Genomic DNA, 13,428 nt, shown 5'->3' with positions numbered 1-13,428 from the left:
TAAACAAACAAATGAAAGAGAAAAGAAAACAAAAAGTTTGGAGGGAATTTTAATTTGAGAAAAAAAATACTTAATTCGATTAACCGAAAAGCAGAAAAAAAGCCGAACAATTAAAAAGATATTTACAATTAGAAAAAAAAAGATAATCATTTAATCAAACAATTTAATGTCTCACAGAGATAAACCAACGAAACGTTGATAACCTTTTCTAATCTAATTTTCTATCAATTTTTTTTTCTTCTTCTTCTTCCGTTTCGATTTTCTAAAATTCTTTTCTATTTTTTTGTCTCTTCGCCATTTTTATTTTCTCTTGTTCTCTTCTCTTATTAACCTTTTTATCGTTAATTGTTTGACATTTACGGTTTTTCTTTTCATTTGTTATTGTTCATTGAGTATCATTATTTTCTCATCTCCATCCACACACTTTGGAAAACAATTGGATTTAGTTGAGTGTGAGTAACATTCACAATCATCACAACCAAAAACAAAGGTAAATCTCCTGACGATCATGATGATTGTGTGTACATAAGATTTGTGAGTAAACATTCAACATCCTCTGACGTTGATATTGTTATTATTTGAGTAATAACAATAGATTAGCTGAATTTGTGAGGCAATCGGATTCTCGTGATTTATATTACTGTCTCTTCCTCACTCAATCATAATTTTCATCATCCTAATCATCATCATCACCGCCACAAGTAACACTATTAACAAATGATCACCAATCCTGATAGAAGAGAGAGAGAGAGAAACAGATTGAGTGAGTTAGTGAGAGAGAAAGAGAACAACTAATTGTGATATTAGAATAGAAGAGAACATATCCTTCTTTTTTAATATTCTCTTCTTTTTTTCTCTCTCTCTTTTTCTGTTTTCGTTTCTCTCTCCGTGTGAGTGTTTTTCTTTTCTCTCCTTTTTCTCTTTTATCTCTCTCTCGATCGCTCTCTCCTGTCTTCTTCTTCCATTCTGTGTTTTGTGTTTGTTTTCTTTCTTTCATCATCTTACTTTTCTTCTTCTTTTTCTTGGCTGAGTTTTCATTTTTTTTTCTCTCTTCTTCTTCTTCTCCTCCATTGGGGAACCATTGGTCTTTTCTCACTGTGTTTAATATTTAGTATTGTTGATTGTTCTTTAGGTGATTTTCTTTCTCTCTGTTAATTATTACATTTGAAATTCTTTTGTGATCATCGCGAAAATAATCAACATTCATCACCATCCAAATTGAGATAATTTTCTTTCTCCTAATCATCTGATGTCTACTAATGTTGACAAATGCTTTCTACAATTATCTCCCCTTCTTCTTCATCATCACCATCAAATCATCAACATCTACAACATCATCAAAACCAAATTAACAATCAGGTAAAGAGAATAAGTAACCCAAAAAGTGAGAACCCAAACATAAGCTTCTGTTTGTTGTGTTTTTTTCTTCTCTTCAACAAAAAATTCTCTCTCCCTCTCCCTCTCCCTCTCTCTGTTTTTGTTATCCACTTTCCGCCCTAGTGAAATCCTCTCACGCTCAAGAATCAACACCAATAACAATCGCTAAAAATAATCGCTTAAACGTCCACTATTTTTGTCAATTTGAATTTCCTTTCCTCTCCCTCTCCCTCTTTCATCAGATAATCCAATTGAGATCAACAGAATTAGTTGAAACAATAACACTAAGTGATATCCCAACAGTGTAACACCCACAATATCATGAGGCGGCTTAAATATGACCTCAAAAAGAAAAGGTATCTCACTTGGAGGTTACCTAGTCATATATTGACATACCTTCTAATTATAAGGGGTGTGTGTACACCTTAAAGAATAATTGTACTCCTCCCACTCCCTCTTCTCTTTCATTTCACCGCATCACATGGTAATGAGTTTTCCCCTTTTTCTCAATTAACTGTTGTCAAAAAAATGAACACTAATGGAACCAGATACATATTAATATGTATTTTATTGTCATCATGAGACTCACACTCTTAGGATTGAATTTGTCTCTTTCCCTGAGAAACAGATTACTCAACCTCTCAAATGATGCTGATGATCAACATCATGATGATCATGATGCATTTATGCTGATTTATTGATGTGGTTTATTCATAATCATCAATATCCATCTGATTGTTTCTCCAATTTCTCTTAGTCTAATTGTATTTTTTTTTCTTTTTCTTCTTCCATTCGTTTATTCTACTTCTTCCTCCATTTTCTCCCTCTTTTCTGCTTGAATTGTCTCTCTCCCTCCCTATTCACTTTCATTCTAACGTGAACTCCCTTTTGTTGTTTCTCTCTTTCCTCTCACACAGATGATTGTCAGTAAAAAAATCATCATCATCAGTGATGATCCCATTCTGATTCCATTTGATCTTTTTTTTGTTTTTCTTTTCTCCCTTTGCTCTCACCTTCGTATCACTGTCATCATCACTCAACTCACGTTTGATTATCATCATCTACTCTACTAAATACAAACTCAGACTTGTATCTCCCCCTTTCTCTCTCTCTCTCTCTCTCACTCTTATTACTTTCACACTTTTTAATGATAAACAGTCTTAGTTTCTGAAAGACTTGTTTTGTGTGTCTTCGTGTGCGAATCATTTTCTTTCATCATCTTTTCTGTCTTGGTGTTATTGTTGTTCATTATTCTCATGTGTTGTTATGGAATATGTTATGTAGCTATAGTGAGAGAGACCTGTGAGTCTGAACATGTTTCATATTAAATATTATTGTGTACATAATATTATGTATTCTCTCTCTCATTTTCTCCCATCTCCTTCCTCTTTCATCTCTAACTGAAATGATCTTCTGTTCACCGGCTAATCAATCAAATTTTATTTCGCATTTAAACACAACATCTTTTTCTTATCCTTTTTTTCTCATCTTTCTCCCTCATATTTTCTCTCTCTCTCTCTCTCTCTCTCTCTCTCTCTCTCTCTCTCTCTATTTTCTCCTGTTATCTTTCCTTTATGTTTACGTCCTCATCTAATTTGAAACATTCAACAACATTCAACACTTTCAACAACATTAACCTTTCATTAGAGAGCAATGAGGTTAACCTTTGAAACTCATGGATTTCATGGTTACGGTTTGAAGTTTTCTCCTTTTTCACCAAACCTTTTGGCCTGTGCTGCATCTCAGAATTATGGACTAGTTGGTAAGTCTCTCTCGTCTTCCAATCTATTTAATATCTTAGAATTAATCTTATCCCACTAATCCCACCAATCAAATCGATTTCATATCAATTTCTCAATCACTATTCTCTCTCTCTCTAAATATTGACTATATTTATTGATTATCTTATTATCATTTAGATAAGACTTAAGTTCCTTTAGATGTAATTGTTGGTGATTATTACGTTGATTGTGATTATGATAATGATAAAATTGAGGATTGAAAGCGAAAAGAAAATCACAGGATAAGAGAAGGAAAAAAAACGCAATAGTAAACAAAAAGTTGTAACAAAGTATCTTTTGTCAGGTTGATGAGAAAGTGAGAGAGACATGAAGTTTGATGATTCTTTTGATAGATTGTTTAATTCTGATTACCCGCCATATTGATCTCTTTCTTTTCTACTCTCTTTTTTTTCACCTTTTCATTTTCTACATGAAGAGATTTCATGTTGTTACTTTTTCTTTTTCATTGTTATCAAAGATTTTTCTTTGTTCGGAATCAAGTTTAATGCTCTATGACGTTTTTTTCTTACTTTTCTGAAACATTGTAACTATTTCAGGACAAGGTTGTCTATTTATTCTGGATCATGATTCAGACAAAGGAATCAGATGTTTACGTAAATTGGATTGGCCAAAAGACGGTCTTTTTGATTTGACCTGGTCCGAGGTGAATGCTGGAACTATTTGGACGGCTGGAGCCGATGGATCCATTCAAATTTGGGACATTGGTGATCCTGGTTGTTCCGTCGAAGGTCCAGTAAAAGATGCTAAACTTTCATCAGTTATACCAGCTCATCATTCAGTAATTAGCTCCATCCAATGGAGTCAAGTTCGTTCTGATCAACCCGCTGTTTTAACCTCCTCCTGGGATTCAACGATTAAAATTTGGGATGGTTTGAATGCTCGTCAATTGACCAGTTTTAATGGTCATGAAGCCTTAGTTTACGAAATTGCCTGGTCTCCTTTACTTTCATCAACTTTTGCCTCTTGTTCACGAGATGGGACCATTCGTGTTTGGGACAAATCAACACCCCCCGGTCAAGCTAGTCTAATCATCAAAGCCTCACAATCAGAGATTCTCTCCTGTGATTGGTGTAAATATGATTCAAATATCTTAGTCTCTGGTTGTTCCGATAAAACAATTCAACTTTGGGATCTTCGTTCTGTCAATAATGGACCATTAACGGAACTTAAAGGCCACGAGAGAGCAGTGAAAAAAGTACGATTTAGTCCTCATAGCGCCTCAATAATTGCCTCTGTTTCATATGATTTCACCACTCGTCTTTGGAATTACCTTGATTCCGATCAAGGTTTATCATCTAAATCAAAATTGATCATCACCCGACAAAATCACAGTGAATTTGTTTACGGATTAGATTTCAATGTTCATCTACCCTACGTACTAGCTGATTGTGGATGGGATCGGTACATTTGTATCTTTGCCAATCAGATGTAGATGAAGGAGCATCAACACAAAACAAATATGCAAACAAGATGATCAGATTTATCATCACAAGGAAAAGAAAGCAAATTGTTGAAAGAGAAATCAAATAAGAAGAGAGAGAGAGTAAGAAAGAGAAGATAAAAGGCTGAAAGATAATTTAAAAATGCCTTTTTCTCCTCCCACTTCCGTCTATCATCCATTCATTACTCTCCCTTATCTTCTCATCTCTCTCTCTCTTTTCTATTTCTCTCTTCACTGTCAATTTGCATTTCTTTTTCTTGTCTCTCATCTCACTCTCATCCCACCCTCGCAAGTTCGTTCATTCAAACTATCACATACCAATTTCAATTCATTTTTTCTCACTTTTCATCTTCCTCCTCTTCATCTCTCTAACCATAAGCTGACATTGGAAGGCTGATCGATCTCGCCAAAGTCAAGCTCATTTCGTCACAACGATGTGAACGAAATTCCCTTTTGTTTTTTTTTTCATCTTTTCTTTATTACTCCTAATTTATCAATACATTATGAACCAAAGCCGGAAACAACGACATATACACAGAATAGTTAAGCTAATCTTCAATGATTTTTGTTTCTCTCTCAATTTTCTCACTCTATTGTGATTATACAAGTATATTTAATATATAAATAGCTAGGCTTGACTTAGCCAAGAACCAGAAAATTTTCAAGTAATTATTATTATTACAATTATTATAATAACTTTATTATTATTATTACATTTTTGATGAAAACAATGAATGAAGCTAATTAGCTTACGAATTACCTATTGAATTTAAAAGTAACAATAGTTAATAATAAGGTTCCACTAGGGAAAAAAACCCAAATGTTTTTCTTTTCTTGGTTCTAAGGCGTCGATTTTGAATATTTAAGGGTTTATTATGATTTCCACTCTCCCTCCCACTTCCTCTTCTTCCTCTTTTCAAAACTTTTCTCACTCTTTGAAAACTTTTCATCTTTTTCATTATCATCTCAATGCATTTATATTTAATTGTCTATACAAACAAAATGTTGACCCAACCCTCATCTCTTTAACCGAATTAGGAGTTTGTATTAAGTTATAACCCAAGTAAGAATTAAATCATTATGATTAACTAATTGTAATGGGTTATCACTTTCTCTCTCTCCCAGCAATTTGTTTGCTCTCTCACGAATCTCATCCAATTGTGATCTTTTCTCTCTCTCTCTCTTCCTCTTCCTTTTCTTTCTTCCTCATCTTGATATTTTCTTAATGAAAAGTTTTCTCTTTCACACTTTTTCTCATATTTATCGTTTGTTACCTTTTCATCTTGAAATTTAATAGCAAATGAATTAAATTAATTAATTTCTTCCTTTTTCACAATCAACTAATCATTTATTTTCTTGTTGATTACAGTTTAATTACTCGAACGGTTAATCTTCATCACTTCGATAACAACTATTGGTGTTTCCATTTACTTTTGAATCGTTTTCTATCCTGTTCGCAATCATGATTTAGCTTTGCAATTAAGATGATTAACTAAAATAGTGATGGTGATGATGATGATGATTAGTTTATATTATCTTTCCTTCATCAATGGTTATCATTTATCTCTCAATCTATTTACTCTTGTTTCATTAACCATTGAAAAATTATTCGTGAGAAGATGTTAATTGAGATGATTATCTAATTGTTGTCAAAAAAAAGTTAAATATTATCAAGTGACAGAATCTGTTAACTTGATCGATAATGATGATTACTATTTCATCATCTAAAAGGAAGAGCAAAGAATTACAATTACACAATTTAAGAAAAGTGAGTTAATTGCTGAATGGAAAAGGAAAAACTTTCTAATTACTAACATGAGAATGAGTAACATAAATAATGATTAAAACTTTAATTACAATAATCAACTGATTGTAAGTAAGTTGAGTAAAAAGTGATTAACATAACAATGAAAAAAATTGCCACTAATGATTAGCATTTAAAGACGAAAAATGATCAACAATTAAACGCACGATCGAATCACTAATAAACCATTTTAAAGTGAAAGATAATCAATTATCATTCAAGAATTAAGGTGACAATTAACTTATGATAATTTGGAAAAAGAAAAAGTAATTTACCTTCTCAAACAATCTAATTAATCGTGTTAACAATTAAATGTCGCGCATTTTGATTTGATTTGCGAGTAAATCACAATCACAATAATTGTCTCTCTCTCTCTCTTGATTTACTAGTTAAATTGTAACAATTAAGATAACCGTAATTCAAACAATCTTATTGATTGTTGTTCAATTTAAGATAAGATGATTGGATTTGTTTTCCATCCAGAGAATTGATTAGTAATCATATTAATCAATAAGAATTAGTTTTCGCTCTCCAACTCTGAACTTCTCTTAATTTAGATAAAATTGAGAACATGCTCATAATCGAGAAGAAAAGAGAATGAAACTCGATTTTGATTCATAGAATAAAAGAAGACAGAGAAAAAAGAAAGAGAATATTGAATTTCTATTATTTTCTATTCTATTCTATGTTTGTTTGTTTTTTCTCTTCTAAAGTGATCGGTTGATTTTCCAATTAGTAATTCAATCAATTTCTAATTAATTTGTATTCTTATTGTTTTTCTTTTTTCTTAATGATTACATGTAATATCTGATTCCATCTTCAACCCACAATTAACGACTGAAAGGGGAATCAGGTCAGCGAATTAAATTGTCTCATATTTACCTTTTTCAGGTAATTCTCAGTGGGAAGTGAATTTAAGGTTGATTTGGTTTTGCTTTTCTCTTCCATCGCGTTTATTGGTTTTAATTGTTGTTGTTTCTTTTACATTTTACTCTTTAATTGTTCTACTACAATCAACATCTAACTTAAATTGTTCCACTTAATTTCTCACCTGTGGAAAGTCATCTAATCATTAGCCATGGAACTCAATACTAGAGTAATCAAAGAGCCTCGAGGTTTCATTCGTATACTTCAATTGGTAAGTTGATTTTCATTTTCTTTCATTTTAATTGTTTACAATTTACTTTAAATTTTCTATTGATTCTCTTTGGGATTAGTTGATTGTTATTCTTTAATTGTGTCAATCAACTGTGGTAATAATTTTCACTAGTAATTTACCCAATTGGGTTGACTAACGGTGTCTGGTTTACCTTGAATTAGAATTAATTATCGGTTTAATATTTCATTCTTTCCAGTTAATTTAATTGTTGATTAATATTCTCCTAATTCTAAAGTTCAATTCACATCTTGATTGTGTAATCACAATTTAAATTACTATCTTCAATTGATTGTTTTCCTTTTGGCTTTTTATAGTCTCTGAAAAAACCCCTTCTATTAATAGGATCAGATGATTGGAGACATTTTTGTTTCTATATTTTTTTTGTTCTCAATTACTCTTTCCATTTTCTGGTTAATTGATTGTTAATTGTTTTTCTTTTCTTTTATATTATAGATTTTTGCTATTTTCGCATTTGCAACCACCTCTGGTTTCAAGGGAGCATCCGAATTGGAAATTGTATGTCCTCCCATCGAGAGTAATTCTTCACCAAAGGTGACAATGAAAGATGAGAATATTATCCGGAAGATTGAATTTAAAATTGATTATCCATTTGAATTGGAAAAGAACAAAGTTGATACGGTAGTTAATTGTACTTCACCAAACTTCACAGTATCTCGTAGTTTTCCTATGGATTTTTCAAGTTCGGCTCGATTTTTTGTCGCTACCGGTGTTCTATGTATGTTATTCTGTGCCGGAGCTTTAGCCTTTTACATGGTCTCAGCTTCAGTTTATGCAACCAACCCGTTGATTCCTGTTCTTGATTTGGTTGCTACCGGTATTTTCACCGTTTTCTGGTTCGCGGGCTCTTGTGCTTGGGCCGCCGGTGTTTCTGATCTAAAATACTACACTAATCCTGGTACTTACAAGAAACACATAAAAGTGTGTGTTGATCAAACAGCTGCTTGTTCAACTAAACAGCTCTGTAATTGGGCTTCACTTAATGTTTCCTTGGTTAGTTAATCGTCGTTTATTTAATCAAAACCGTTATTCTAATTGTAACTTTTGTTTTTATCTTTCTATCCGTTAGATATTTGGTTTTGCTAATTTCTTCTTATGGGGAGCTAGTATGTGGTTTGTTTACAAAGAGACACAATTCCACCCGAAACCCGAAGCTGGTCCAATGCCTGGTAGCGTCGGGGGACCACCGATTCCACATTACCCGCCCCAGGCTCAGGATAGTTTTGGTGGTGGTTATGGTGATCCTATTGGAGCCCAACAGAAACCTCCCGGCCAACAGCAATACCCAAATGCTCAACAATTTGTTGGACAGTATTAAAAGAGATGAGACAATAAATTGATTGCAACCAAAGAGGAACAAGAAGAAATAAATTCCAATAATAATATATTTCAAATGGAAAAGACAAAGACTGTTTAAAGTGATCTAGCAATTCGATGACGACATTGATGATTAATGATGATTCCTGTTAATTTGATTGAGTAAATTAGGAGTACTACAAAAATTACACGTTAATTTGAAAAGAAACACAAAAAGTGAACCGTTTAAAAAGCAATACTTACGATATCAAAGACATTACCTGTTAGATTTTCTTTTGATTAACTAGTCAATTAATATGGAGAAGCACAATATTTAATAATCGTCGTTAATTTCTGTTAATTAACGAAGCTGAAACAAACTAATTCCGCTTGGACATTTAATCAACACTTTTTTTATCGATTTCAATTGGAGGGCTTTTTCATCATCACCGTTAACTTCATCATCGTCTTAATCATTGCCTTGATCATAACAACTCAAATTAAACTAATGGACTAATTGGGATAAAGAAAACATCAATCCAAAGTTAATTCATATTAACTTAATTGCGAAAGATTCAAATTAATCTTATCCATCGCATCATAAAAATCATCTGATTCATTTTTGTAGCAGATAAGAAACAAATTAACTTTACTTATTTTAAATTGGCAAAACAAATCAAACTAATTATCATTGGGGAAATTTACATTCCTGTTGACAAGCAATAGTATTATTATAATTATGATTGGATCATATCTTCATCTTCATCTTAATCATCATCGTTAAATCAAGCGACTCAATTATTGAATTAGGAAAAAAAAGACTCCAAGTTCCAATTAACCAGTTTAATTAATATCTGATTGTTCAATCATTGGATTTGCTTATGATTTAAACACCAAAGTAACAAACAAACACTTGGTCATCATCAAAATTTACTTTAATTCATCTTCATCAACACAACAATTAACAAATTTTACCTCAAGATTCGTCGATGCCAAGCAGCTTATAGTTTCTAATTAATGATTGATCATCAAATTGTTGGAACTTGTGTTTACCTGATTACCTGACAATTAGATTGGAATGATTTGCATCCATACATCTTGATCATTCCAATTAACAAGACTGCCTTTTAATCAATGGAATTGACTCTCTGATGATCCTGAAAACAACTTTAATAGTTAAGAATATAAATTATGATTATTGCAATAATTAAATTAGTTGGACCTTAAAGGTAAACAAGTTGAAAAGTCGAGTTAAGAAAAAAAAAATAATCAACATAATTGTCTCAATTGTCAACAGTTGCAGTAGTTTAAATAATTAATCATTCTCTCGGCGAAAATGACTTTTGGTGCAATTAACTCAACACTAATTACCCACAATTTTCATCAATCTCATTCCGTTTAAATTGTTAAACATGAGGTTAATCATATTCTTTTGATTATCTCATCACCTTCACCCGTAAAAATGTTATATATATTGTGTTTATCTAGTCGAGGACTAAATTAACGAGGAATCAACTGCTTGAGCTTTAATTGAATTGTAACTGGAGTTTCTTTATTTCTCACTTTCATTTTTTTTTTCTTTGTGATAAAACAATTAACCTAAATTGTCCAAAATAAACATACGATCAGCAGGAAATTTCAACTAACCATTTACAGATTATTGTGAAGAATGTATAGTTTGATCTTAATCGTAATTGTAATTGTGAAAAAAAAACTTAATCAACATTGTATTCTAATGATATCATATTCTTCACTCTTCTGCTCTTAATTCTGGTGATTATGTTCCAATTTAATTTGACAAATCCTTTTAATAATAAAAGTTCCCGTTGTGTTTTAATTGTTTCATTCAATTTTATCTTAAATTTATACACTTTTGAATTTCTTTCTCGAAAATGAGGCGATATGAAGTAGTTATTGATGATAATCGGCATTCCCTGATTTCTTATTGTAAATATCCACTGAAAAGAAGAGCAGAAATGTTTGTTAGAGAAAAAATTAGTTATTCCAATAGATAAACTTACGGTAATTTCATTCTCATAAATATAAAGGTGACACAAAATGAGACAATAACAAAAAGAAAACCCATTGATATAAACAAAATCCGACTGAATTTGGGTGTCGTTGGATTATGTGTCTTATCCAATAAGATAAATCCAATACCACCGAGGGTAAAAAAGAAACTGGATGCTAATCCTTCAATTATATACTGTCCATTTACTCTGTAAGGCATAAAAGCAACTGGACGACTGTGACCAAATTCATCAACAGTAGACCCAATTGAAGGTGGTTCAGCAATTATATCATAAATAATACCTATGGAAATAAAGAGAAGAAAAAAAAATGATCAAAATGAAATTGAATTTTTCCATTTTGACAAGTTAAACTAAGAATGGAAATACAATCTTACCTGCACAGACTAGAAAATAAGAGACCATGACAAGAGAAAAGATGAACATTGGAGAGGTTAATTGAGTGAGAAGAGACATAATTGTAATTAAAATAAATTGCAATTGGAGAAATTAAATTAACAAAAAAAAAAAGAACCGGTGACAATTGGAACAGAATCAAATTGATTCAATCAATTTCTATGAGTTGGTTAATCTCAAAAAGAATAAACAACAAATCGATACATCGAAACATCGAATTGGATCAACCAAAAGAAAAGAATTCGAATCTTGGATCCGATATTTTGTTTTTTCTTTTTGTGATCATATGGCGGCAATTTGGTTCTCTTTTATTTTTTATCTTGTAATTAAATTACAGTAATTTAATTTATCTTTTGTTTCCTTTTTTTTATCTATTGATTGATTTTCTCTTTGTGTTTAGGTTTAATGGTGATCTGTCAGGTAACCCCAATGGCTTCGTATAATACTAATTTTCTTAATAAGCTGGACAATGACTATGAATGTAACCGATCCAAAATGTGGTATATGTCTTTAAGAAAAGCCTTAATTATTTTAAAATCTGATTTGACTATTAAGTCAACCAAATTGACTGAGCTTGATGAGTGTATATCTAAGCTTAAAAATCCAGCTTATGGTTTACTGATTGAACTTGCTAATGAAAAAATGAGAGATGTTACCAAAAGTCTGGAAGATTTTTTTGTTCTTTTTGAAGATTATAATAAACTTGAAAGGATGTGTGAGACTCTAAGTCTTGTAACTGGTAATGACAAACCTGAGAAACAATTGTCTCCGCCGAAACACCATCATAACCATAACCATAATCACCATCACCATCAACATCAACAACATCCACAACCACTTCATCCGCCGCAATTAGCGATACAACATCATTCACCTCCGGAACCTCAACCAATTCACCAACCAGTTCAACCTCAATCTCAATCTCAACCTCAACCTCAACAGCAACAGCAACATCAGCAGCAGCAACAACAACAACAACAACACCTTCAACCACCTCAACAACCGACATCAAGCTTTAATTCACTATCACTAACACCGAGAGCGGCTCATAACCAGTCACCTTTGTCAACACCCATTCGAAGTTTTCTTATCCAGACAACGGACCTTTTTGAAGAAATTAAAACACCAGACAAATCATTAGTCCCCTCGTCACCTTTTTCTGCAGAATTGAAAAATTTTACTACACCAATCAGGATTCTAGATGATTCTCCATCAACAGCCTCTTTATCAACTCCTAAACCAACAGATAATCACTCTGATTCACTATCGACTCCTATAGCAACTTACTATTCTAATTCATATGTTGTTAAAGACTTAATGAAGGATCTAAAAACACCCGAAAAGAAGCAAGTACCACCCTCACCGCTTTCTGTCGTAATCGCTTCATCGGGTATCGAAGACAATACTCCAATACCACAATTAAATCTTTCTCCAGCTCGAGCGACAACACCAATATTTGTCTCTTCAACCAAAAAAACATCAACCACAACCACTACGGCAACAATTTCCACCGATTCATCACCAACCCTGCCAGTGATGAATTTACCAAGAGGAGTGATGAGAAGTAAACGAGTCAGTCTAGAGAAATTTAATCATTACAATTCGATTGGACTAAAAAGACGAAGAGCTGAAAACGCTCCCGTTTTAGCGATTCAAAGGCAACATCGCAAATTAGCACCAAAAACAATCGTCGAAATCACAACATCATCTTCATCTTCATCATCAACTCAAAATCCTTTAACAACTCAACTACTGAAAAACATTAATGTGGACCAATTCTTGTCAAAAGTTCACGATAAAAAATGATTTAATTCATGTGATATAATCTCATAACTTAACTAAATAAATCATTTACATTTTAACCATCCAACAATTAGCAACTTTCAGCTATTTGATTAACCATCAAATGATTGAAAGTAATTAATCACTAACAATAACAATCCAACGTTTCCTCTACTAATCAATTTCAATGAGAATCAAAATCAGATGAAATGAAAGGATAATTTAGAAATTAAATTAACCAGTTAATCTTTGATTAACTTAATCCGATTACCATACTGAATACATGATATTTAGATCGAGTAATTTAAAGTATTAATCAGTTG

General features: G+C 32.1%; 3 protein-coding genes across 4 annotated transcripts; 2 read left to right on the top strand and 1 right to left on the bottom strand.

Moving 5' to 3' along the window:
- Positions 1 to 297: 297 nt before the first annotated feature.
- On the top strand, positions 298 to 5,964 carry LOC128396876 (peroxisomal targeting signal 2 receptor-like). Of its 2 annotated transcripts, none has more exons than XM_053357523.1 (3): positions 298 to 490; positions 3,025 to 3,139; positions 3,716 to 5,964. In XM_053357523.1, the coding sequence occupies exons 2-3, from the start codon at positions 3,031 to 3,033 to the stop codon at positions 4,609 to 4,611; spliced, it is 1,005 nt and encodes a 334-aa protein (XP_053213498.1). In that variant the 5' UTR covers positions 298 to 490; positions 3,025 to 3,030; the 3' UTR covers positions 4,612 to 5,964. The 2 variants fall into 2 exon arrangements, with proteins under 2 accessions (XP_053213498.1, XP_053213497.1); XM_053357522.1 differs by lacking the exon at positions 298 to 490 and adding an exon at positions 585 to 1,359.
- A 146-nt stretch (positions 5,965 to 6,110) lies between these two features.
- LOC128396879 (synaptophysin-like protein 1) lies at positions 6,111 to 10,734 on the top strand. The gene is made up of 3 exons (XM_053357526.1): positions 6,111 to 7,562; positions 8,037 to 8,594; positions 8,671 to 10,734. The coding sequence occupies exons 1-3, from the start codon at positions 7,503 to 7,505 to the stop codon at positions 8,917 to 8,919; spliced, it is 867 nt and encodes a 288-aa protein (XP_053213501.1). The 5' UTR covers positions 6,111 to 7,502; the 3' UTR covers positions 8,920 to 10,734.
- Positions 10,700 to 11,485, bottom strand: LOC128396883 (putative oligosaccharyltransferase complex subunit CG9662). Its single transcript, XM_053357531.1, has 3 exons — positions 11,305 to 11,485; positions 10,919 to 11,210; positions 10,700 to 10,855 (listed from the first exon to the last, which is right to left on the bottom strand). The coding sequence occupies exons 1-3, from the start codon at positions 11,381 to 11,383 to the stop codon at positions 10,840 to 10,842; spliced, it is 387 nt and encodes a 128-aa protein (XP_053213506.1). The 5' UTR covers positions 11,384 to 11,485; the 3' UTR covers positions 10,700 to 10,839.
- Between the last annotated feature and the right edge of the window lie 1,943 nt (positions 11,486 to 13,428).

Source organism: Panonychus citri, unplaced genomic scaffold, assembly GCF_014898815.1.
Source record: "Panonychus citri isolate SS breed McGregor unplaced genomic scaffold, ASM1489881v1 Contig00028, whole genome shotgun sequence".
Classification (NCBI taxonomy): Eukaryota; Metazoa; Arthropoda; class Arachnida; order Trombidiformes; family Tetranychidae; genus Panonychus; species Panonychus citri.
This window is presented reverse-complemented; position numbering and strand designations above follow the sequence as displayed.